We start from the raw sequence: 27,965 nt of genomic DNA, 5'->3' as shown, positions 1-27,965 counted from the left end.
AGAAAAGAGAGAGAGAGAGAGAGAAAACAGCCCGGCTCAAACGTGACTAGGCAGTTAAGTGGCTGTTATGCAACGACCGACCTACTAACACATATCCCCATAGTTCCTGGCAATGAGAGAGGAAAGGTACAACATAGCAGCCAGAGCAAAGGATACAAACTCAGCCAAGATACAAGTTGCTCCAAGATCCACACAGGAAAGCAAAATACCTCTATATTCCTAAATATATAGAGCAAGAGATCAATTTGTGTGTGTTATATCTGGCAAAGGAGCAGTGCACAGTTTGGATGCTTTGTGTAAAGTCTTAGCAGAAGGTACTGTGTCAAATCTCTGTGTTGTACATGTGTAGTGATGGTATCTTTCTCTCTCTCTCTCTCTCTCTCTCTTCTGTTCCATTCTGTCAGCCCAGTTGACCAGCCTTGGCAATGCATTGCCAGTGTTCTGTCTTACTTAAATGTAAAGTGGGTCAGTGTGATGACTGTTCCATGTTGATCTAATTAAGTGCTGGATAGCTGTCTTTTGACAGAAGTGGAGTGTGTCTGTGTGAGAGCGCCTCATACTATATTCACCTAAATAAACACTTTGCTTTTAAGTCAGTTGTGTTCAGAAGCTAATGATTATTAATTGATTCATTAATGATTGAAAAACCTTTTTAAAAATGGCTAAAATTGTTGGCAATTTAAGTGGAATCCGCTGAATTTGATTGCAGGATCAGAGAGAGACTAGACTTAATTGGACATTTTTATTTTTAGAGCGGTCCCTGTCAGATGAGTGGATTTATACCTCGCCTGATCTATAATTAAACTTCAATTCTGTGGGTGAAATGCCGCACGTTGGTTGCGTGGGAGTGAGTTTGCCAAACGGCAAGCTGTCTCTTGTGGGTCCTATTTATTGTGGGTTTCTTCAGATCTGGTGTCTGTGGGGGTTGTAGGGTTGGGGGGGGAAGGGAGGTGAGGCTGGTGGGAGTGTTGGGCCTTGCCATTTCTCGAGTGTCCAGCATGATGTCTGGATGGGGATGGGGTGGGGACGGCAGGTTTCTGTGTGCAAGAGTCATTCAGATGTGTATTTGCACACGGGGATGGGTGAGCGCTTGGTGGGTGAGCGCCTGAATGCTGAGATTCCTGGACGTGGCAGTCAGTAACTCATTAAGTGCGAGAAGTCAATGTGAAGGAAATAGCAGAGCTGAAATAACACATGATAGAATCACCAGCTTTCCAACTGGACATGTCTCTAACAGAGTGGCCCATGATTTTGGGAATGTTTATTTCAGTCACCTTATAACCTGTAGTTGGGGATGTTCTTTTTTTTTAAAAAAAAGAGGTTTTTTTTAAACTTTTACTTTTAATTTTTGTGTGAAGTTAAAAATCTGGGAGATATTAATTGGAAGGAAAATTGAGTGGTCCCGCGTACAACTGAATAGCGATTGATAAATGGGCAATTTTCATAGCTTTTGAGTCAGCCTGCTGTGATAAAAATCTACAGCACACAAAAGACATCCTTTGACCCACCTAGTCAAGAACAAATAGCAAGCCATCCTTCCATCATCCTCAGAAAACAGTAAGGATTTTAATCCCCTCTAACTCCAGAAACACTGATATAACACTCTAACCAGGGGCAGGACGGACTCTAACACCAGAAACACTGATATAACACTCTAACCAGGGACAGGACAGACTCTAACTCCAGAGATACTGATATAACACACTAACCAGGGACAGGACAGACAGAGTGCAGTGTTTCTTTGGCTGGATAGTTTGGAACTGAGGGGGGGGGTGGGTACAGTGTTAGGAACACAGGGTTAACCTGAAGTTTGGGGAAAATATTGGTTATCAAAAAGATAGTGAATTCTCTGGAGGCTGGGATTCACCTGAGAAAGAGAATGTTGAGGTTTTAAATCACGGGGTATGTTAAGAATATGACATTGAGATAGAAGATGCAGTGCAGATGAGAAGGGCAGTGGGGTGGGGGTTCCTCGTGTCTCCATCCTGCTGTCCCTCCCAAGGGTATCCTGGGATTTTTGAAAAAAAAATTCATTCAACTGGATTAACCAATCTTGTTGGCTGTGGGATCTTGCTGTGTGAGGCGGTGGCCGGAGTGAGACTCACTTCAGAGGGCCAGCACTTTAGAAGGGAAGGGCGCTCCACAAATGCAGGGGTTCGCCAGACCGAACAAGATTCGGCTCTTGCTGTTTGGGAGGGAGACTCGTTTGCTCCAGTCTCGCAGCGTCATCTATTTTGACTCTCTTTCGAGTCTAAAAATAAAACTTCAGTACCATATGCTCCCTGGATTCCCTGATCTTCAGAGCTATGCAAATTCTGGTTCTGCCTTGCGTGAAACAGAAACGACTTGAAAATGTACAGAGTGTTCTGTCAGAGAGTGTACACAGTGTGGAGGCAAGTTTCTAATTAGGGAAACGTAGTCAGGTTTGGAAGGATTGATTGAACTCTAAAGGGAAAGGCTGAGGGGTGACTGTTTACATCTGCAAAGGAGCTCAAGAAAAGGGTAAAAAATCATAACCTTCAATATGATTAGATTCCCAACAGTGTGGAAACAGGCCCTTTGGCCCAACCAGTCCACACTGACCCTCTGAGGACCAACCCACCCAGATCCATCCCCCTCTGACTAATGCAGCTAACACTAGGGGCAATTCACCTGCATCTTTGGAGGGTGGGAGGAAACCCACGCAGACACAGGGAGAATGTGTAAACTCCACACAGACAGTCGCCTGAGGGTGGAATTGAACCTGGGGCTGGGAAGCAGCAGTGCTAACCACCAAGCCACCCCTAAAGAAAGGCTCATGCCCCGAAACGTCGATTCTCCAGCTCCTTTGATGCTGCCTGACCTGCTGCGCTTTTCCAGCAACACATTTCCCCCCCCTAAAGATAAGACCATCATCAATAAATCCCAATAATTCAGGCAGAACCCTTCCTACTCTGACAGGTTGCAATGTTGAAGTGGCCACTATTAGACATAATTAAGCTCAAGTGGCTTTGAGTTTTAAAAAAAAATCAGAAAGAATATTTTTATTTTACTTTAGTCCAGGCTCGCATTTACTGTCCATTCCCCTCACCCACATTGTTCAGTGGTTAGCACTGTAACCTCACAGTGCCTGGGACCCGGGTTCGATTCCAGCCTTGGGTCTGTGCGGAGTTTGCACATTCTCCCTGTGTCTGCTTGGGTTTCCTCCGGATGCTCCGGTTTCCTCCCACAGTCCAAAGATGTGCAGGTTAGGGTGGATTGGTCAGGCTAAATTGCCCATAGTGCCCAGGGATGTGTGGGTCAGGGTGAATTGGCCACGCTAAATTGTCCATAAGTGTTAGGTGCATTAGTCAGAGGGAAATGGGTTTAGGTGGGTTACCCTTCAGAGGGTGGGTATGGACTTGTTAGGCCGAAGGGCCTGTTTCCACACTGTTAGGAGTCTAAACCTAATCTAATCTAAGACATCACTGTGAGTCTGGAGGAGGATGGGTGAGGATGGCAGATTTCTTTCTATAAAGGACACGAATGAACCAGATGAGGTTTTAAACAACAGCGAGACACTTAACATAGAGGAGACGGTGGTGGCATTATCACTGTTAATCCAGGGCACCTGGGATCAAATCCTGCCCAGGCTGATGGCGGAATTTGAATTTGATTAAACATATCCAGAATTCAGAGCCGAATGATGACTGGGAATTGAGTGTCAGGGGAAAACCCATCTGGTCCACAAAGGGTCTTTAGGGAACAAAACCACCATCCTCTGGGGCAATTAGGGATGGGCGCCAGTGATGTCCTTATCGTGTGAATGAAATCAAAATAACTCCAGATTATTACTGAATTCTAATTCCACCGTCTGCTCCGGGGCGGATTCGTACCCAGGTCCCCCCGGAATGTTACGTGGTTCCCTCGACGAATAGACATAATAGATTTATCTCTCCGCCCCTTCCCCTTACCTCCACATTCCTGGTGAAGGGCTCATGAATTGAATTGAATTGATTGTGTACCGAGGCGCAGTGAAAAGCTTTGTCTTGCGAGCAATACAGGCAGATGACAGAGTTAAGGAGCATCGATAGTAAATAATAGGGAAACAGCAGCAGAAACAAAAACACAGGTACAGGCGAATGTTAAGAGTTTGTGAGTCTATTCTAACAACAGTCGGGTAGAAACTGTTTTGAAACCGGCCGGTGCGTGTGTTCAGACTTCTGTACCTTCTCCCCGATGGTAGAGGTTGTAGAAAAACATTGCCAGGGTGGGATGGAGCTTTGAGAATGCTGGCCGCCTTTCCTTGACAACGGGCCTAGGAGATGGATTCTAGAGATGGGAGGTTGGCCTTTGTGATTGCCTGGGTCCGCGTTCACCACTCTCCGTAACCGTCTCCCATCTTGAATTGAATTATGCCCGAAATGTAGCCTCTCCTGCTGGTCAGATGCTGCCTGACCTGCTGCGCTTTTCCAGCATCACTCTCTCGACTCTGGCTCTCCAACATCTGCAGTCCTCACTTCCTCCCAATCGATATGACCACTTGTAGTCTCCTGGCTGGAAGCTTTCGTGTGAAATCCCTTCACACCAAGTGTCTCACTGAATTATATAAAGATCTCACAGTGACTGGATAGAGTGCATTCCACGAGGGCGTGGTTTTAAGAAAAAGATGTCTCCCCTTTTTTAAGAGAGATTGAGGAAACTGCATCCTCTTCCCCAGCGTTGGATGGGTCTTGATGTTTACTGAGGGTTGTGTTCAATGGATTAGGACAGCTCAGTGGTTAGCGCTGCTGCCTCACGGTACCTGGGTTCGATTCCACCCTCGGGTGACAGTGTGCGTGGAGTTTGCACATTATTTGCACGGAGTTTCCTCCCACAATCCGAAGATGTGCAGGTTAGGTGGCCCGGCCATGGGAAATGCAGTATTATAGGGGCAGGCTGCTCCTCAGAGGGTGGACTCGATGGGCTGAATGGCCTGCCTCCACACTGATTTGGGACTCTCTGAGCTTCGATGGAGTCCAGGGTAAGATGGGGTGCGAGGCTGTGGGCAATTGGAAAGTGGAGCTGAGACCACAACCTGGTTGTTTTGAGTGGTGGAACAGGCTGGAGGGGCCGAATGGCCTACCCCTGCTCCGAATCCCCAGAGAAACCAACCTGCTGCAGGATTGCAAGCAGTGGCCATGGACTGCACACAGTCAGGCAACTGCAAGTGGTGAAGGGTAGGCCAGCAGCAGTTCCTGTTTCTCAACATGAGAGTGATTCTCTCTGCCTTCCTGAGCCATGAACAAGCTGCTGTCTGCATCTCTGTCCTCAGTGTTTGCAGCTTCCTTTTCATCTCAAGTCTCACAATGTAGCTGGCTCATTTTACTTTTGTAAGAGTCACACTTCCCTTGAAACAGGGAGACAAGAACCTGGTGTCCAAGGGCTTTGTACATAGGGTACTAGGTTGGGAGCTTATATCTGGCCAAGTCTAGTTCTGAAACATGAACCCATAACACAACTCAGTGTGTAGGTTAGGGTGGACTGGCCAGGCTAAATTACCCATAGTGCCCAGGGATGTGCAGGTTAGGGTGGATTGGCCAGGCTAAATTACCCATAGTGCCCAGGGATGTGCAGGTTAGGGTGGATTGGCCATGCTAAATTACCCATAGTGCCCAGGGATGTGTAGGTTAGGGTGGATTGGCCAGGCTAAATTACCCATAGTGCCCAGGGATGTGCAGGTTAGGGTGGATTGGCCATGCTAAATTACCCATAGTGCCCAGGGATGTGCAGGTTAGGGTGGATTGGCCAGGCTAAATTACCCCATAGTGTTCAGGGATGTGTAGGTTAGGGTGGACTGGCCAGGCTAAATTACCCATAGTGCCCAGGGATGTGTAGGTTAGGGTGGACTGGCCAGGCTAAATTTCCCATAGTGCCCAGGGATGTGCAGGTTAGGGTGGATTGGCCATGCTAAATTACCCCATGGTGTTCAGGGATGTGTAGGTTAGGGTGGACTGGCCAGGCTAAATTACCCATAGTGCCCAGGGATGTGTAGGTTAGGGTGGACTGGCCAGGCTAAATTACCCATAGTGCCCAGGGATGTGTAGGTTAGGGTGGTCTGGCCAGGCTAAATTACCCAGAGTGCCCAGGGATGTGCAGGTTAGGGTGGATTGGCCAGGCTAAATTACCCAGAGTGTTCAGGGATGTGTAGGTTAGGGTGGATTAGTCAGAGGGGGATGAGGGTAGTCGGGGAATGGGTTTGGGTGGAATACTTTTCCTGGGGGTTGGTGTGGGCTTGTTGGCCCAAATGGTCTGTTCCCACAAAAATAAAAAATAAACAACATAACCAATATCGAACAATCAATATACAACCAAAAAGTAGGCGTTAAAACTTCTCGAGATTATGTATGAACACCTTGGGCCTATTTCTGCGCTTTTTAATCCTGTGCAAACCTAACTTGAGGGTCTGAATTACCCGGGTAACCTAGGAACAGTGACCTTTGTTCTCAAGCCTGTATCTCGGCCTATTTTTAAGCTCACTACAGGGAAGTAATTTAAACAGTGATGTCAGTCATAAAACGGTGGATAAAAATAGAATTACAACCAAGGCACTGGAGAGATTGTGACATTTCACTGGGCACTAGTTTTTCTTTGTCGAAGTGGCTTCAGAGGACAAAGACAGTGCCCGTGTGAGGAGTTGTCTATTCCTGGTGCGATACACACTGTTTTTCCCAGCTTCTAACAGCTGAAGGTTATGTAATTGATTTGGATGTGGTGCTTCTGAAAGAGGAACTTGGGTTTCCTAATTGTTGCGTATCAGTAATGTGGAAAGTTCTTGTTAATAGGGGCCTGAATCTGAGATGAGAGAGGCTGTACCTCGATGGATAGTATCCATCACGAGCCGGGGTAGTCAGAGAGCCACGCTGAAACCTGGGACGGTTCTGCAGCTCCCCCCACCTCCCCTTTTATTTCAGTTTCTCTGATTCAAATGCTCATACTCACACACATAAACACACTCACAGACACACACATCGACACATGCACGCACGCACACACACACAAACACACACATACACCCATAGACACACACACCTTCACACACATACAGACAAATACACATATACACACTCATAGACAATCACACAGACGCACTCATACACTCATCTCCACCCAACACACACACACGTTCTCTCACACACGCACACACACACACACACACATACTCTCTCCCTCTCACACACACACTCACCCACACATGTATACACACAGACACACACACGTGTGCCTCCACATACATACACACACACGTGTGCCTCCACATACATACACAGGCACACACATACATTCACTGACGTACACACACACTCTCATACACAAATATAGAGACACACACACCCTGTCCGTCAGATACAAGCTCCTCACATATCCACACAGTCCCACTGTCAGATACCAGTTCCTCCAGCACACACACACACACACACACACACACACACACACACACAGTCCCACTGTCAGATACCAGTTCCTCCAGCACACCCAGACACACACACACACACGCACACACACAGTCCCACTGTCAGATACCAGTTCCTCCAGCACACCCAGACACACACACACACACGCACACACACAGTCCCACTGTCAGATACCAGTTCCTCCAACACACACACACACACACACACACACAGTCCCACTGTCAGATACCAGTTCCTCCAGCACACACAGACGCACACACACAGTCCCACTGTCAGATACCAGTTCCTCCAGCACACACAGACACACACACACACACACACACACATAGTCCCACTGTCAGATACCAGTTCCTCCAACACACACACACGCAGTCCCACTGTCAGATACCAGTTCCTCCAACACACACACACACACACAGTCCCACTGTCAGGTACCAGTTCCTCCAACACACACACACACACACACGCAGTCCCACTGTCAGATACCAGTTCCTCCAACACACACACACGCAGTCCCGCTGTCAGATACCAGTTCCTCCAACACACACACACACACACACGCAGTCCCACTGTCAGATACCAGTTCCTCCAACACACACACACACACACACACAGACACACACAGTCCCACTGTCAGGTACCAGTTCCTCCAAAACACACACACACACACACACACACACACACACACACAGTCCCACTGTCAGATACCAGTTCCTCCAGCACACACAGACGCACACACACAGTCCCACTGTCAGATACCAGTTCCTCCAGCACACACAGACACACACACACACACAGTCCCACTGTCAGATACCAGTTCCTCCAACACACACACACGCAGTCCCACTGTCAGATACCAGTTCCTCCAACACACACACACACACACACACAGTCCCACTGTCAGGTACCAGTTCCTCCAACACACACACACACACACACGCAGTCCCACTGTCAGATACCAGTTCCTCCAACACACACACACACACAGACACACACAGTCCCACTGTCAGGTACCAGTTCCTCCAAAACACACACACACACACACACACACACACACACATAGTCCCACTGTCAGATACCAGTTCCTTCAGCACAGACACACACACACACACGCAGTCCCACTGTCAGATACCAGTTCCTCCAACACACACACACACAGTCTCACTGTCAGATACCAGTTCCTCCAACACACACACACACACAGTCCCACTGTCAGATACCAGTTCCTCCAACACACACACACACACACACAGTCCCACTGTCAGATACCAGTTCCTTCAGCACAGACACACACACACACACGCAGTCCCACTGTCAGATACCAGTTCCTCCAACACACACACACACAGTCTCACTGTCAGATACCAGTTCCTCCAACACACACACACACACACACACACACGCAGTCCCACTGTCAGATACCAGTTCCTCCAACACACACACACACACACACACACACACAGTCCCACTGTCAGATACCAGTTCCTCCAGCGCGCGCGCGCACACACACACGCAGTCCCACTGTCAGATACCAGTTCCTCCAGCGCGCGCGCGCACACACACACGCAGTCCCACTGTCAGATACCAGTTCCTCCAACACACACCCCATTCTCCTCAATTGACACCAGCTCCCCAGTCACCCTCACACATCGCCTTCCCACTCTTTGATATCTCCTGCCCTATCAGCCACTCGGAGAGTCTGTATCTAGTGTGGGGTTCTCAAACTTTGGAACACTGGTTAGTGTCAAGGCACTGACTGAGCAGACAGCACAGGAACCTGATGTAAGCCTGAACAGCTGCTGGCCAGAGTGTACTGTAGTGATGGTTTAGTGGTGATGTAATTCTTTCATACAGACTGACTGATCTTCATTGCTGATAAACGTGGGAAGCAGCAAAGTTGAATTTCTGTTCACACTGTTCCAGATGTCACTGGGAACAATCTTTCTGTCTGCTGAGCTAAATCGCTTCTCTAGACAGCAGTCAAACACTGCGAATTGTTACAAAAGTCACATTCCTGCGGGATTCTCTGAAATAAAATGCAGGCAGGGACACAGGCAGAGTCTCACAGTCGCACAGTTACTGTACTTTTGCATGCTGCTGCCCAGGTACTGTTGAGTTACAGACGTACGAACACAATCTGTTGACGGGCCATGCAGCTTTTGGAGACTGCCAAGTATTCAGCTCTTGCCAGTCTGTAGTTAGGTGGTTATCTGTCACTGAGTGCAGGGTATGTGGGCACTGCGGTGTTTGTACAGACTGTATTGTTTGTGGCTGTGACTGGTCAGCAATACACACTGGCATGGGGCAGATGTTCCAATACCACCATCACCCCACCCCAACCCCTCTAAAAATACACTTCCCACCCTCTCCTCAGTGTCTGTGCCCCCTCTCTCGTGGTACTGCCCAGCTCAGACAACTTGTTGACTCTGAGCCTTCACTGTTGGAAGCAGACCCAGGTCTGGGCTGTATGTCGTGTACAAGCAGACGCCTTCGCTGCAGCTTATTGTGCTCCATGGGATTTAGATTTCTCCCCGAGTTAGGAGAGTCCAGCCGCCCCCGCCAAAAAAAACCAAACCAAACCAAACCTAGGGCCCCGTGAATCTGAGTACAGATGCTGAGATATTCAGGTGTGGAGTCACGGAGATGTACAGCACGGTGTAACTCCTCCATGATATCCTAATCTAATCCAGTCCCATTTGCCAGCACTTGGCCCACACCCCTCCAAACCCTTCCTATTCATATACCCATCCAGATGCCTGTTAAATGTTGTAATTGTACCAGCCTCCGCCACTTCCCCTGGCAGCTCATTTCATACACGTACCACCCTCTGCGTGAAAAAAGTTGCCCCTTAGGTTCCTCTTATATCTTTCCCCTCTCACATTCAACCTATGCCCTCTAGTTCTGGACTCCCCCCACCCCAGGGAAAAGACCTTGCCTATTTATCCTATCCATGCCCCTCATGATTTTATAAACCTCTATAAGGTCACCCCTCAGCCTCCGATGCTCCAGGGAAAACAGCCCCAGCCTGCTCAGTTGCTTGCTGATTTCTTCTAGTTACAGAGCCTTCTCATGAATAATACAATCAATGCAGCACAGGATTAGGCTTTTCAGCCTGCTAGGCCTCTGGTGATTCCAAGTCCTTATTTAGACGTGCTACCTGTTGCCCATACCTGGTATCTATCCCTCTGTTTGCCTCCTGTTCACGTGTCTGTCAAATTGAACATTGAATTTTATACAACCCCTGCAGTGTGGTAACAGGCCCTTCGGCCTGACCACTCCACACCAACCCTTCAAAATGTATCCCACCCAAACCCATTCCTCTACATTTACCCCTAACTTACACATCCCTGAGCACTATGGGTAATTTAGCCTGGCCAATCCACCCTAACCTGCACATCTCTGGGCACTATGGGTAATTTAGCATGGCCAATCCACCCTAACCTGCACATCCCTGAACACTATGGGTAATTTAGCATGGCCAATCCACCCTAACCTGCACATCCCTGAACACTATGGGTAATTTAGCATGGCCAATCCCCCCTAACCTGCAAATCCCTGAACACTATGGGTAATTTAGCATGGCCAATCCACCCTAACCTGCATATCCCTGGGCACTATGGGTAATTTAGCCTGGCCAATCCACCCTAACCTGCACATCCCTGAACACTATGGGTAATTTAGCATGGCCAATCCACCCTAACCTGCACATCCCTGAACACTATGGGTAATTTAGCATGGCCAATCCACCCTAACCTGCACATCCCTGGGCACTATGGGTAATTTAGCCTGGCCAATCCACCCTAACCTGCACATCTCTGGGCACTATGGGTAATTTAGCATGGCCAATCCACCCTAACCTGCACATCCCTGAACACTATAGGTAATTTAGCATGGCCAATCCCCCGTAACCTACACATCTCTGAACACTATGGGTAATTTAGCATGGTCAATCCACCCTAACCTGCACATCCCTGAACACTATGGGTAATTTAGCACGGCCAATCCACCCTAACCTGCACATCCCTGAACACTATGGGTAATTTAGCATGGTCAATCCACCCTAACCTGCACATCTCTGAACACTATGGGTAATTTAGCATGGCCAATCCACTCTAACCTGCACATCCCTGAACACTATGGGTAATTTAGCATGGCCAATCCACCCTAACCTGCACATCTCTGAACACTATGGGTAATTTAGCATGGCCAATCCACCCTAACCTGCACATCCCTGAACACTATGGGTAATTTAGCATGGTCAATCCACCCTAACCTGCACATCTCTGAACACTATGGGTAATTTAGCATGGTCAATCCACCCTAACCTGCACATCTCTGAACACTATGGGTAATTTAGCATGGCCAATCCACTCTAACCTGCACATCCCTGAACACTATGGGTAATTTAGCATGGTCAATCCACCCTAACCTGCACATCTCTGAACACTATGGGTAATTTAGCATGGTCAATCCACCCTAACCTGCACATCTCTGAACACTATGGGTAATTTAGCATGGCCAATCCACCCTAACCTGCACATCCCTGAACACTATGGGTAATTTAGCATGGTCAATCCACCCTAACCTGCACATCTCTGAACACTATGGGTAATTTAGCATGGTCAATCCACCCTAACCTGCACATCTCTGAACACTATGGGTAATTTAGCATGGCCAATCCACCCTAACCTGCACATCCCTGAACACTATGGGTAATTTAGCATGGCCAATCCACTCTAACCTGCACATCCCTGAACACTATGGGTAATTTAGCATGGCCAATCCACCCTAACCTGCACATCTCTGAACACTATGGGTAATTTAGCATGGCCAATCCACCCTAACCTGCACATCTTTAGTCTATGGGCAGAAACTGGAGCGCCCGGAGGAAACCCACACAGACTCAGGGCGAATGTGCAAACTCCACACAGACAGTCAGCCAAGGCTGGAATCGAACCTAGGTCCCTGGCGTTGTGAGGCAGCAGTGCTAATCACTGAGCCACCGTGCCACCTTTAGCTAGCATGCCTGCCTCCACCCCCTCCACTGCCTGTGTGTTCGAGGCACCCACCGCCCTCTGTGTGAAACATTTTCTCCCGGAAACGTTCCCCCCTCTCGCCCCGAACCTGTGCCCCCTTCTAGTTGACCTTTGCACCCTGGGGAGAAAGCTTCTGCCTATCCAGTCCAATCAGAATGCGTGAGGGCGAGCAGCTGGAACACCACTGGGATCTGAGGCAGCTGTACGTGTTTACACACGGTCAGGTCAGATCAGGACAGAGACACACTATCTCCCGCTCCCTCCCCTCTTGGCTGCTTCCCCTTAGTGATGAAGGAGGTGGACTGGTCGGTGGAGATTTCGACAACCCTTCTCCTGGAGCTGAAGGCTTGACTGCAGATAATCCCTGACAGTTCCAATACCACTCTGTCTTTATTCCCGTTCTAAGCTTACTCAGGCCTCCTTAACACCTTCAGTGTGTTCGTGGAACATAGAACATTCCATTCTCATCCATATGTTTATCCAATGACCATTTAAATGCCCTTCAAGTTGGCGAGTCTACTACTGTTGCAGGCAGTGTGTTCCACGCCCCTACTACTCTCTGAGTAAGGAACATATCTCCCACGTCTGCCCTATATCTATCACCCCTCACTGTAAAGCTATGTCCCCTCCTGCTAGCCATCTGAGAAAAGAGACTCTCACTATCCACCCTATCTAGCCCTCTGGTTATCTTGTATGCCTCTACTAAGTTACCTCTCAACCTTCTTCTCTCAAACAAAAACAGCCTCGAGTCCCTCAGCCTTTCCTCATAAGACCTTCCCCCCATACCAGGCTAACTTGCGCATCCCTAAATACTATGGGTAATTTAGCATGGCCAATCCACCCTAACCTACACATCCCTGAATACTATGGGTAATTTAGCATGGCCAATCCACTCTAACCTGCACATCCCTGGGCACTATGGGTAATTTAGCATGGCCAATCCACCCTAACCTGCACAACTCTGGGCACTATGGGTAATTTAGCATGGCCAATCCACCCTAACCTGCACATCCCTGGGCACTATGGGTAATTTAGCATGGCCAATCCACCCTAACCTGCACATCCCTGAACACTATGGGTAATTTAGCATGGCCAATCCACCCTAACCTGCACATCCCTGAACACTATGGAGTAATTTAGCATGGCCAATCCACCCTAACCTACACATCCCTGAACACTATGGGTAATTTAGCATGGCCAATCCACCCTAACCTGCACATCCCTGAGCACTATGGGTAATTTAGTATGGCCAATCCACCATAACCTGAACATCTTTAGACTAGGGGAGGAAACTGGAGCACCCAGAGGAAACCCACACAGACTCCGGACGTAAATCTCTTCTGCACCCTTCCCAATGCTTCCACATCCTTCCTATCACGTTCCTCATGACCCCCCAAATCCTGCCGCCAGTCTGTGTAACCAACACTCAGCCAGTGGGAAGAAACTTTTTGATATTTTTAAAACATGTTTAATTCCCTTCGACTGCGAATGAGCTAACCTTTCTCCCGGCATGGCCAGGGTTTAATTTTAGCTAAAGCCTTATTCCCTGCATTGGGCTAATTAATGGTTGACCTATATTTTTTCTGCTCAGACAAAGCCTGGCTTACATCAGGCAGCACTCGCTGGCATTCGGTTGATGGCTCTCGGTTTCAGAATCTAGGTTTTCTCTCGATGATTCGATGTGTGCATTTAATAAACGAGGTCACAATGTTGCTGCTGTACATTCCCCATCTCTGACCTACTTTAACGTGTCGGCAGATCATGTGTGATTCCTCTCCCTGTCGTCCATTGAAATCAGGAAGGCAGGCGAGGCCGGTGTATCTCTCTGGATGTTTCAGGTGGCATTGGAGCGGGAGTAGGCCATTCAGCCCCTCAGGCCTGTTCCGCAGCTCCTCATCTGTCCCCTGGTAACTCTCGAACCCCGTTTCCTGGCAGAATCTGTCTGTCTCAAACCTATTTAATCAGCAGCTTCACATACAATCCCAACAGCATGGGAGCAGGCCACTTGCCCCATGGAGAACATACCAACCCTCCGAGGGGCATCCCACCCAGACTCATCCACCTAAGCCTGCATTCCCCTGGACACCACAAGGTAATTTCCCATGGCCAATCCCTAACCTACACATCCCAGGGCACTTTGGGTAATTTAGCATAGCCAATCCCTAACCTACACATCCCTGGACACCACAAGGTAATTTCCCATGGCCAATCCCTAACCTACACATCCCGGGGCACTTTGGGTAATTTAGCATAGCCAATCCCTAACCTACACATCCCGGGGCACTTTGGGTAATTTAGCATAGCCAATCCCTAACCTACACATCCCTGGACACCACAAGGTAATTTCCCATGGCCAATCCCTAACCTACATATCTCAGGGCACTATGGGTAATTTAGCATGGCCAATCCTGAACCTACAAATCCCTGGACACCACGGGACAATTTCCCATGGCCAATCCCTAACCTATATATCTCAGGGCACTATGGGTAATTTAGCGTGGCCAATCCCTAACCTACACATCCCTGGACACCACAGCGTAATTTCCCATGGCCAATCCCTAACCTAAATATCTCAGGGAACTATGGGTAATTTCTCATGACCAATCTCTAACCTGCACATCCCTGGGCACTATGGGTAATTTAGCATGGCCAATCCTTAACCTGCACATCCCTGGGCACTATGGGTAATTTAGCTTGGCCAATCCCTAACCTACACATCCCTGGACACCACAGCATAATTTCCCATGGCCAATCCCTAACCTAAGTATCTCAGGGAACTATGGGTAATTTCTCATGACCAATCCCTAACCTGCACATCCCTGGGCACTATGGGTAATTTAGCATGGCCAATCCTTAACCTGCACATCCCTGGGCACTATGGGTAATTTAGCTTGGCCAATCCCTAACCTGTACATCTTTGGACAGTGGGAGGAAACCGGAGCACCCGGAGGAAACCCATGCAGCCACGGGGAGAATGTGCAAACTCCACACAGAGAGTCGCCTGAGGCTGGAATCGAACCCAGGACCCTGGTGCTGTGAGGCAGCTGTGCTAACCACTGAGTCCGAGACAGAGATCTCTGAGGTAGAGGTTTCCAAAATCATGTTACTTTCTGAGGGAGAGAACCATTCTCCTCACTTCCGTCAGAAAAGGACCACCCTAATATGAAAACAGGCCTCCCTCCAGCCCTGGACTCACCCACAAGAGGAAATATCATTTTCACACGGAACTTGTCAACAGTGTTCCACGTTTCAATGAAGTCAACTCTTTGCAACCGCCAGCGAAAAGGTGTCCAGTCTGCCCAACCTCAGCTCGTCTTCCCTCATGACAGTATGGTAGGCCACCTGAACATATACATCCCGAGCACAGAGACTGCCTGGCTTCGCTGTATTACTCAAACTGGAGGCCTGATGAAGATAGCCATTGGCGTGTCCCTTGTCACGACTGAAACTCTTTCTTACAAGAACCACACCATTTTTTTTCATTTATTTTCCCCATGTTTATCCTAATGAACTTTCCCTTCACTTTATCGCCCTCCTCAATCTCTTTTCTCTCTCTTACATTGCGCCCTTTAGTCCTCCCTCTTTCTCCATCTCTGTTTTACATCGTCCCCCTTTTACGGTTTGCCACAATGCTGTGACCTCTGCTCTCAGCTCAGTTGGGGTCCTGTCGAACAGCAAAGCGTGGGGCCGAATGGCCTACTCTTGTTCCTATTCCCCCCGGTCTTAACTTACTGTCAAGTCAGGGCAGGATTTATACACTTAACGGTAAGGTCCTGGGGAGTGTTGCTGAGCAATGAGACCTTGGAGTGCAAGTTCATAGCTCCTTGAAAGTGGGGTCGCAGGTAGATAGGATAGTGAAGAAGGTGTTTGGTATGGTTTCCTTCATTGGTCAGTGCATTGAGTGTAGAAGTTTGGGAGGTCCATGTTTAAGGGCATTGGTTAGGCCACTGTTGGAATACTGCGTTCAATTCTGGTCCCCCTCCTAGCGGAAAGATGCTGTTAAACTTGAAAGGGTGCAGGAAAGATTTAAAAGGATGTTGCCAGGGTTGGAGGGGTTGAGCTACAGGGAGAGTCTGAACAGGCTGGGGCTGTTTTCCCTGGAGCATCGGAGGCTGAGGGGTGACCTTATAGAGGTTGACAAAATTACGAGGGGCATGGATAGGATAAATAGACAAGGTCTTTTCCCTGGGGTAGAGGATGCAGAACTAGAGGGCATAGGTTTAGCGGGAGAGGGATAAAATATAAAAGGGACCTAAGGGGAAACATTTTCACACAGAGGGTGGTGCATGTATGGAATGAGCTGCCAGAGGAAGTGGTGGAGGCTGGTACAATTACAGCATTTAAAAGGGATCTGGATGGGTATATGGATAGGAAGGGTGTGGAGGGATATGGGCCAAGTGCTGGCAGGTGGGACTCGATTGGGTTGGGATATCTGGTCAGCAGGGATGAGTTGGGCCGAAGGGTCTGTTTCTGTGCTGTATAGCTGTATGGCTCCGTGTAATAGCCACTGAAACTTATTACATGAAACGTGATGTCCAAAGTGTTGAGCTGAAGTCATGTGATTTGTCAGAGCTGTGAAAGAGGCAACGACAATACTGCTTAAAAAAAAAGGGATTAAAACAGTAAGCCGCATCTTTGGATGAGTCGGGATGGCTGTGAATTTTCCAGTCCCTACAATGCTATGGAAATGAAAGGTGATATGAGGCTGAGATAGAATTTATTCTAGACTTAGTGACAAAACTCTGAGGTTGCAACTGAATTGAACAAATTGGGGTAGCAACTGGTGTAATTGATGCTGGGGAGGCAGTGGTGCACTCCATCTTGTGTTCCCGATCTCACAGCGTTGTGAAAGACCTAGTGAGACATTTTGAACTCTCCACAACAGTTACATTTGCAGAAATGCCAACAATAAGATCAAGGGCAGTGCACAGAATGGAGGAGACCGCACTGAAGAAGGTCAAAGGTGCGAGGCAGTGCTCTGAATCGATTTGGACAGAACTACTTAGCTAGGAAGGGGCTAGGCTTGCTTCGAATGATGGCTGCTGGAGAGATGGTCAGGTTGTGGTTCAGAGATATCACTGCAGTAAATTAGCTCATAGGTCAAACCTGAAGGTGGTCAAGGATTTGTGACGGTCCTGAAGCAGTGGCAAAGTGATAGCCTCGTGATATTATTGCTGGATTGTTAATCCAAAGCCCCAGGTAATAACCGAGGGAGACTGGGTTCAAATCCTGCCACAGCTGATTGACAGAATTTGAATTCAACAGGAACGAGTCTAATGATGACGCGATTGTCAGAAAAGCCCGTTTGGTTTGTTCAAGTCCTTTAGGGAAGACAACTGCCATCCTTATCTGGTCTGGCCTAATGTGGCCCCAGACCCACAGCGATGTGGGTGACTTTTGAGTGCTCAGATGGGCAATAAGTGATGGCCCACATCCCGTGAATGAATGGGAAGACATTAAGTGAAGGTGAAATGTCTGATTAAAACTCGGGCAACATCCTAAGCTTCCCAGGTGGTTGGAGGCAGCTGAAGGTGTTGGCACCCAAATGAAACTCTGGAAGCCGCCTTCAAGGAGGGAAAATTGGGCCTCAACGATAGAATGACATCCACCCCAGAAATCCAATGATGAAGGTCTGGAACCTATAGACCATAGAACATTCCAGTGCAGTCCAGGCCCTTCAGCCCTCGATGTTACACCGACATGTGGACCCAACCATCTAACCTACACTATCCCATTCTCATCCATATGTTTATCCAATGACCATGTAAATGCTCTTAAAGCTGGCGAGTCTACTACTGTTGCAGACAGTGCGTTCCATGTCCCTACTACTCTCTGAGTAAAGAATCTGTCCTGTATCTATCACCCCTCAATTTAAAGCTATGTCCCCTCCTGCTAGCCATCACCATCCAAGGAAAACTGATGTCCACTGTCCACCCTATCTAACCCTCTGATTATCTTCTATGTCTCAATTAAGTCACCTCTCAACCTTCTTCTCTCTAATGAAAACAGCCTCAAGTCACTCAGCCTTTCCTCATACGACCTTCCCTCCAGACCAGGCAACATCCGAGTAAATCTCCTCTGAACCCTTGCCAATGCTTCCACCTCCTTCCTGTAATGCGGTGACCAGAACTGTATGGGGGTATTGAGTATAGTTCTGTTCACAGCATTATTGGAAGGAGTTTCAGATAGCAGCCACTCACCCGTCCACTAAACCTGAAGTAAGTCTAAAGCTTAGACTGCTGCCACTCTCTTAGACAGGCCAGAAGAGAGTGGCAGTGTCTCACAGGGGCCAGCCAGCCACCGATCGCTGATAGACATTAAGAGACCACGACGATATTTTTGTAACAAGTGCCTTCCTGGTAAATATTGCCTCAAAGTGAGACTGACCCGACATCCGCTGAGGAGATTCCCAGCTGATCCCCAAGACCAGTCTCAAAGGTGACAGGGGAACTCGAAAGGAAGGGAGTGACCCAAAGGGATAATTCCTGCAAACTGGATCAGGCAGGGTGGGAACTGTAGGCGGGGAAAAATACCTGGAAAGGTTGGCTTATGGGGATAGACTGGGATTGGACTCATTGGAATTGCGAAGGGGTGGGGGGGGGCGATCTTATAGAAATATGTGAAGGGTAGAGATAAGATGGAAGCAGAGAGGTTGTTTGCACTGGCGGGTGAAACTAGAACAAGGGGGAATGGCCACCAAATAAGGAGGGGGAGGGGGAGGGGGAGGGGTAGGACTGAGTTGAGGAGGAACCTCTTCACCCAAAGGGTTGTGAGTCAGTGGAAGTCCCTGCCCAGGGAAGCAGTTGAGGCTGCCCCCTCGTTGAATGTTTTTTTTGGAGACAAAGGTAGATTTTTGAACAGTAAAGGGGTCAGGGGTTACGGTGAGTGGGTGGGCGAGTGGAGCTGAGATCAGCCATGATCGTACTGCGTGTGTGTGTGTGTGTGTGTGTGTGTGTGTGTGTGTGTAGAAACCAGCAGGTGCGGGACTAACTGGAATGAACATCTGGTTTTGTTCCTGAATGGTATGTTTTGTCATTGGCCAGACATATCGGGGATATTTTAACTGCAAAGTATAGTGTGAAAAGAAATGCATTTGGATATTATTAAAACACAAAAGACGAAGCAGATATTATTTCACTCCATCTCCTTGCTTGATATATAATGTATTTCTCTGTGTAAATTCATATTGCAGTCAGTATCTCGATGGCACACTGCTTAATGACTGATTGTGCTGAGACTCTGATGAGATCTACTGACCTATTATGTTAATCCATCCTGACCTATTAACTAATATATGCAACACTTTGCTTTTTTAAATCAACTTTATCTCTTTCCTTCCTTCTATGCTGAGGTCTAATCTTGTCTCCAATAATTCCAATGCTGTCAGAATGGTACGGGGAAGGATATCCATGAGACATGGTCTATGGTTGGAGCAAGGTCAATGGGCTCTAGCTTTCACCCTGGACTCATCCATCACCTCGCCTTCGCGAACAGTCAGCCCCATATCTCATTGTCCGCTGTTCCCTTTCTTCATTCCAAACGGAATGACAGGCTTTTTCACTCACCCCCACACCCCCCAAACTGGAATTCATAGAATCCCTGCAGTCCATGTAGCCCACTGAGTCCACACCGACCCAGCAAAGACCATTCCACTCACTCCCCCGCCCCCCGTATTTCCCATGGCTGACCCGCACATCTTTGGATTGTGGGAGGCAGAGATGGGGAGAACGAGCAAACTCCACACAGGCAGTCACCCGACGCTGGAATCGAACCCGGGTCCCTGGCGCTGTGAGGCAGCCGTGCTAACCACTGAACCACCCAATGCTTCATCGTTCCAGGGAAGTCTTCCAATTTGTCACAGCCCCCCTTGTGGGCTGATCCAGTTACACGCCCGAGCTGTTCCCAGTATGTTTCATAAAACCATTGGCTTCCTCTCCATATTCAGCCCTTTATTTCTGGCCGGTTCCCAAGGTATAAACTCCATTATGGATTATTCTGGATGGCCGTTCCTGTATGTGATTTCCTTGCCCTTCAGTGACAGAGGGTTCAGGGTGAAGAATCCTTCGTGAATTGCTGCACTCAATGCGGTACATGGTACCCACTGCATTGTGCATGGTGGTGGATGAAGTCTAGGTGCACGATGGTGGATGTAGAGCCAATCAAGCTTTGTCCTGATGGTGTCCTAGGCCCAACCATAAGACATAGGAGTGGAACTAAGGCCATTCGGCCCATCGAGTCCACTCCGCCATTCAATCATGGCTGATGGGCATTTCAACCCCACTTACCAGCATTCTCCCCGGAGCCCTTAATTACTTGTGACATCAATCTCTGCCTTGAAGACATTTAGCATCCTGGCCTCCACTGCACTCCGCGGCAATGAATTCCACAGGCCCGCCACTCTCTGGCTGAAGGAATGTCTCCGCATTTCTGTTCTGAATTGACCCCCTCTAACTCTAAGGCTGTGTCCATGGGTCCGAGTCTCCTCCCCTAACGGAAACAATTTCCTAGCATCCACCCTTTCCAAGCCATGTATTATCTTGTAAGTTTCTATTAGATCTCCCCTTAATCTTCTAAACTCCAATGAATACAATCCCAGGATCCTCAGCCGTTCCTGGTATGTTAGACCAACCATCTTCAGCTGCTCCATCCATGACCTTCCCTCCATCATAAGTTCCGAAATAGGGATGTTTGCTGATGGTTGGACAATGTTCAGCACCATTCGTGACTCCTCAGAGACTGAAGCAGTCCATGTTCACATGCAACAAGATCTGGACAATATCTGGGCTCCTCGGATGCTGCCTGAACTGCTGTGCTCTTCCAGCACCACTAATCCAGAATCTGGTTTCCAGCATCTGCAGTCATTGTTTTTACCTCTAATATCCGGGCTTGGGCTGGCAAGGGGACAATAACATTTTGGCCAGGCAATGACCTACAGGAGAGAGGCTAAGCCATCTCTCCTTGACACTCGATAGCATTACAATCGCTGAATTACCTTGGGTGTCACCATTAACCAGAAACTGAACCAGATTAGCTATCTGAACACTGTAGGTAAAGAGCAGGGCAGAGGCTAGGAATTCTGCAGCGAGTAACTCACCTCCTGACTCCCCAAGGCCCGTCCACCATCTACAAGGCACAGGTCAGGATTGGGATGGACTACTCCTCACTTGCCCTGGATGGGTGCAGCTCCAAGAACACTCAAGGAGCTCGATACCATCCACCCACCAAGCTGGTTAAAACAATCCTTCTCCCACCTTCAATATTCACTCTCTTCACCCACCCAACACTCAGTAGCAGCAGTGTGGACCATCTACAAGGTGCACTGCAGAAACTCACCAATGTTCCTTTGTCAGCACCTTCCAAACACATGCCTGCTACTCTCCCAAAGGGCAAGTGCAGAAGACACATGGGAATGTCGTCCTGACTCGGCACGATATCACCGTTCCTGGGTTAGAATCCTGGGAATTCCCCTCCCCAAACATCCCGGGTCAAGGGGGGCACCTCAGCAGCACCTTCTCAAGGGCAGTTAGAGACAGGCGATAAACACTGGCTGAGTTAGTAACATCCCGCTAAAAAGAATTCCCATTCTGGTTCCAGTGGAAAACCATTGGGATGGGGTCACTTTTCGTTCCAACTCCGGCATTGTGTAGCCTGCTCTGGAATCCCCTCTCGAGGACCCCCCTTTGCCCCCTCTCCTGTTCTTTGTTTTCCCTGTTGGTGGTTGGACCTGAAATTGTTGAATGAATATTAAAGTCAATCTGTTTTGTGTCCCCTATCAGGGCTGATTGGAGGGCCGTGGCGTCATTGGGAAATGGATGGAAACATGGTTCTCCAAACGGAGCTTTAGGAGCAGCAGGAGGGTGACCCCGAGGTATCATCCAGGAATGGAATCCGGTTACTACTCTGAGTTGGAGAGCCTGGCCTCAGCTCCTCTCTGCCTCTCAGAGACCCTCGCCCCGTACAGTGAGGGGTTAGCCCCGAGGAACAGGATTGGGAAGGGCCGAAGCACCAGCTCGGGCCGGAGGAAGCGGGAGTTCATCTCCGACGAGAAGAAAGACGCCACCTACTGGGAGAAGAGGCGGAAGAACAACGAGGCCGCCAAGCGCTCGCGGGAGAAGAGGAGGATCAGCGACATGGTCTTGGAGAACCGAGTGCTGGCGCTCAACGAGGAGAATGTCAGGCTCAAGTCGGAGCTGTTGGCCCTGAAGCTGAGGTTTGGCCTCATAACCACCGCCACCTACGCGGTCAAGAGCCAACAGCTGGCCGGAGCCTCCAGGAGCTCTTATTACAGCGCTTACCCCAATGGCGGCCTCCTCAACTCTGACTCCTCAGAGCCCGAGCACTCGAGCCGAGGGAGCGGGCTCATGGCCGGCAGCAAGTACTCGCCCCGGGGCTCTCTCTCGGATGTTTCCGACGGGTCGTCGAGCACCAGCGACAGCCCGGAACCCGTGGTGCCCCGAGACGTCAAGGCCTTGGCGGACCAGGAGCTGACGAAGGAGGCCGGGGCGGGGAAGGCCGGCTGCGGTGACATCGAGTTCATCGGTTACCAAGACCCCGGGAGGCGTAACCCGGGGCCCGGGGACGTCAGGCAGTGTGGGCCACAAGGGGGCGCGGGACACCCTCAGACCCATCCGACCGGACTGGAGGATCTTTCCTCTTCTTCTGCTGTGCCTCAGCCTAATCCAGTAGGCCGCAGGGCGGCTTACGCACAGCCGACAGGACACAGCGCCCCAGTGAGGCTGCTCGCCGTTGGTGGGCTAAGTGAAGCATTTTCTTCGCACGGGCTCAACCAGCTGCATGCTGTTGACTGCTCAGTCTCCAGGGCCCACAGGGTCAAAGGTCACATTGTCTCCAGGCGGCCTGCTGTTGACGTGAATGAGAAGGCTGCTGCCGGGCACGCAGTCGCTGAGGCGTTGGGAAGGCCAGAGCAGGCACCGCCCTGGCAGTCCCCAAGCGAGAGTGAGGAGCTCGAAGAAGCTGGTGCCCACCCTCAGGACGAGCTCCCTCCACCCTCAGCCCCATGCGGTTTTCCAGCCGCCAAGCAGGAGGAGCGTCCCTTTGCCCCGTGCCCTGTCATCGAAGCTCTGCGGGTGTCCCACCGAGGGGCGACGGCACGCCCTGGTGTTCCCGTGGCAATGGCAGCCGACTGCGGCCTTCCCGACAGCGAGGGCCAAGGCCTGGTGTGCAGCTCCCAGTCCCCGGAGCTCAGAGCCACGGCCCTCCCCCACAAACTGCGCCTCAAAATCCGGACCACATCCGTCGGCGAGCGGACTGCCAAAAGCCCAAGCCGCCCGCGGCGACCCAGCTTCCCGCCTCACGGAGACACCCCGCTTGGTGGGGGATGCACGGCAGTGGGGGGCGGAGCTGAGCTCTGGAGCGAATCCGGGATTCTGGACGTGAACGCGCTGAGGCACCCGCCACTCAATGACCCGGAGCGGTACGGAATTCCCAATGGGACTAGCGGGTGTCACAAGTACCTCAGCACGCCGGCTGGCCTGAGCTTCCAGGCTGTGAACGCGGCCTACTTCCAGGCTCTGGGACAGAACGCCGTGCAGGCCGCAGACGCGCTCTCACTGCACGAGAGGAACGGTTTGGTCAGTCCCACTGAGGGGTGAGGGGGCACCGGCAGCCGCGGTGACGCGGAACACGGACGACACGCGCTCCAGACGGTCTCAAACTGAGCAAGGGCTGTTCCCCCTCCACCCCACCATCGCCACTGAGTGGCTTCCAGAAGATGGGGGCTCCTCCTCCGGTTGTCCCCTGTTCCTTCAGCGTGTCAGGGACTCGTACAGCGTTGACCAGGTTGTTAAGTTCGGCTGAGGAAGTCCTGAGGTGTGAGGCAGCAGGTCGCCCAGCCTGGTCTCTCTCAGTGGGGAAAGATCTAGAACCAAAATGAACGCAGTTCTGTGTGACGTGACTTCGGGTCGGAGACCTTGCTGTCCTTAGAACCAACTGTGCCATGCTGTTTGCCCACCTCACCTCAGTGTGGCCCAGTTGGTGGCACCCCGCCTATGGGTTGGAAGCGATTCCTTGCTTGTCGTTTCCTCTGAGTGGAAATCAGGAGTCCTTTTCCAGTCTCTGTGCATTGCCCTGTCTCCATGAGTTCCTCAAAAGGGTGCACTTGCATTGAGTTCAACCTTTTCCCCACAGTGTCAGTCAATACTGAACTCAAAGGGACATCAAGGTGGCATTAAAAAGAATGGCCAGGAACACTGAGCAGGGCAGACTCTGTGTGAGAGAGAGAGAGAGAGAGAGAGAGAGAGAAAGAGAGATGTGTTCCTATTTCAGACAAAGTCACACATCACCAGGTTTATTCAAAGTCACAAGCTTTCGGAGCGCTGCTCCTTCATCAGGGGACGAAAGCTTGTGATTTCAAATCAATCTGTTGGACTATAACCTGGTGCCGTGCGGTTTCTCACTGTGTCCGCCCTAGTCCAACAGCAGGACCCACAACGTATTTCAGAACTTTTGAGATCTTTTCGAGCTCCCCAGAACCACAGGTTTGGAAATTCCACCTGCATTCTGACCACCGGGCGAGGCGTTCCCCAAATCATCACGGAATTCCAGAATAGCTAATGTTGTGCCAGGGGTCCATTCAGCCCATCGGGGTGGGTCTCTGCAGCAGCGACTCGCCTGCTCCCCCCATTCCTCAACCTCCTACCTAGCTTTTTCCTTCAGACACTGACCTAAGCCCCTCTCTCTCTCTCTCTCTCTCTCTCTCTCTCTCTCTCTCTCGCAAACAATGGGTCGAATCTACCATCACCACATTCGGCAGGCAGTGTATTCCAAATCCCAGCTTCCCGACGCAAAATGCCTATCCTCAGGTCGCCAGGGGCACATTTTGACAGTCACTCCAACCCCCCACCCAACCCCTACTTCCTGATCCTTTCTCCAGCTGGTGGCTCACGCTGTCTCCTCTGCCCAGAAGCCCTCATGTCACCCTGCTATCAGATTTCCCCTCAGCCCATCCACTGGATGGGAGCTGTATTCCACCCTGGCATTATGAGTCTGACACGAGGCACCTTGGGCGAGTTATCACGAGAACTATCGTGAATTGAGACGATTATAGGAGGAATGGAGAACGCCCAAACTTTGTCTGAGTTCCGTCTATGTTGGGGTTGCACCTGTAGCCATGTGACAGGTCATGTGTGCCTGTCTCAGGATAGGCAGCACATTGATGGGCAGCTATCAGTCATCCCTTGACATCTTGTAAGAATGAAAAAGCACTGACCACTTGTCCAAATATCCAGGTCTCCCTGACAGCTGTTTTCCAGTTGCAATAGGGAAGGTCTTTTTATCAGAGGGTGGGGGAGTCCACAATGAGAGGGTGTAGATTCAGGGTGAGAGGGGAAAGATATAAAAGGGACCTAAGGGGCAACTTTTTCACACAGAGGGTGGTACATGTATGGAACGAGCTGCTGGAGGAAGTGGTGGAGGCTGGTACAATTACAGCATTTAAAAGGTATCTATATGGGTACATGAATAGAAAGGGTTCAGAGGCAAGTGGGACTAGATTAATTTAGGATATCTGGCCGGCATGGTCAAGTTGGACCGAAGGGTCTGTTTCTGTGCTGAATTAGAGTGGTGCTGGAAAAGCACAGGAGGTCGGGCAGCATCCGAGGAGCAGGAGAATCGAAAAGCCCTTCATAAAGAGCGAATGGCCCGATTCTCCTGCTCCTCGGATGCTGCCTGACCTGCTGCGCTTTTCCAGCACCACTCTGACCTAGACTCTAATCTCCAGCATCTGCAGTCCTCACGTTCGCCCCTGTGCAGTATGCCTCTATACAGGGAAAATGACAAAGGGGGAACAATTTTAATTGTTCAGATGCAAAAACTGGGCCAACAAATTATTTTATTTGGACCCTGAGTTTCTTCTGGGATATTTCGGTTGTTCGGGAAGATAATGCAGAGGAATTGGTTTTGAATCAATTTAGAAATGGGATAAAAGTTTTAGGTTCCCACTAAAAGACTCAAATGTAATGTTATTTAAGACCACAGATGGTTAGAAACAGGAACAGAAGGAAGATGCTGGAACCCAGATTCTGGATCAGTGATGCTGGAAGAGCACAGCAGTTCAGGCAGCATCCAACGAGCAGCGAAATCGACGTTTCAGGCAAAAGCCCTTCATCAGGAACAGAAGCAGGCTATTCAGCCCCTCGAGCCTGCTGTCCCATTCAACAGGATGTTGGCTGATCCGACATTCCTCACATCCACTTTCCTGCTCACTCCCGGTAATCCTTGACTCCCTGACCATCCCGGTCACAAGGACACTTCCCGCACAGCTCTCAGCCACAAGGAGTTCCAGAGACTCACAAACCACTGAGGGAAAAAAAATCCTCCTCATCTGACCCTTCATTGTTCTGGGACTGTGCCCTCTGGTTCTAGACTCTCCCATGAGGGGCTACCATCCTCTCAGCATTGACCCTGTCCAGCCCCTTCAGAATCCTGCCTGTCTCAGACAGACCCTTCCAATGCAATGACAGTTGACCCCATTGCTGTTAGGATTATAGCAGCGCTGAGAAAGCACAGCAGGTCAGGCAGCATCCGAGGAGCAGAAGTATCAACATTTCGGGCAAAAGACCTTCTCTTGCCATTTTGGTAGAACGTGGTGCCCGTCTGCATCTGGTGCCAGGCTGGGTGAGGGGTGTTGTCAGTGCAGTGCACTCACTACGGGGTGCTGTGTGAGAGCAGCGTGCAGTCTGTTCAAACAGATACCAACGGTAGCGGAGGGGTTTCTCTCTCTCTCTCTCTTTCTCTCACCCAGTCTCCGAGCCCATTGCTCTGTTGCTGTGTCATTGGGGGTTGACCCCAGCACCAGCCCTGTCTCTTAACCTCTGTAAGACAATCTCAAATGCAAGTGAGGTTCAAACCCAACTGCCCCGGGGCAGGGAGCTAGGCCGTGAAGGAGGTTCGACCTGGTCAGCCTGAGGGGGTAGTGGCTCTCTGAATAAGTGTGCACTTTGTATGAATCACGTTGTGTGGTAAATATTGACACTGTTATGTATTTATGAAGGAGACAAATGTCCAGATATTTCATGTCTTGTGTCAATTGTAAAGCTGTTCCTTTCTATCAGAATCTCGACGATGAATGTGTGTGTGTTTTTTTTAAACCATTCGTTGTACATTATGTAAAGAGCTGTCACGTGCCTGTTGTCTTACTTTGTTCTGTCATTTTGTTCTGGAGTCACACTGTACCAGAAAGGAGAGAAGAGAAGCCGCCCTGGATGTTTATGTGGACAAAGGGAATGGAATCGGAATTAATGACACTGGCCGATCCCGCAGTGCGATACTGAGAGAAAACTGTACCTCTGATGTGCCGCAATTACTGCGAATCCGCAGGGTTTTGTGGCATTTTCTCCAACGAGGGGAGCACATTTCCCTGGTGTCCTTTTGCGATTCCTCCCTCCCGAACCAACAGAACAGGGAATACTGGGGAATCTCAGCAGGGTCGGGGGACAGACAGACAGAGTTAACCTTTCAACTCCAGTGCCACCGCTCTTGTCTTCAGGAGCAGGCGACG

At 49.8% G+C, this 27,965-nt stretch overlaps 1 protein-coding gene across 1 annotated transcript; it reads left to right on the top strand.

The window, feature by feature from the left end:
- Positions 1–16: 16 nt before the first annotated feature.
- LOC132836004 (uncharacterized) lies at positions 17–27,534 on the top strand. Its single transcript, XM_060855192.1, has 2 exons — positions 17–314; positions 22,225–27,534. The coding sequence occupies exon 2, from the start codon at positions 22,261–22,263 to the stop codon at positions 24,058–24,060; it is 1,800 nt and encodes a 599-aa protein (XP_060711175.1). The 5' UTR covers positions 17–314; positions 22,225–22,260; the 3' UTR covers positions 24,061–27,534.
- The last annotated feature ends 431 nt before the right edge of the window (positions 27,535–27,965 follow it).

The sequence above is a fragment of the Hemiscyllium ocellatum genome, chromosome 45 (genome assembly GCF_020745735.1).
Source record: "Hemiscyllium ocellatum isolate sHemOce1 chromosome 45, sHemOce1.pat.X.cur, whole genome shotgun sequence".
In the NCBI taxonomy this organism is placed as follows: domain Eukaryota; kingdom Metazoa; phylum Chordata; class Chondrichthyes; order Orectolobiformes; family Hemiscylliidae; genus Hemiscyllium; species Hemiscyllium ocellatum.
The sequence above is the reverse complement of the archived record's forward strand: the minus strand, read 5'-3'. Positions and strand labels throughout refer to the sequence as shown.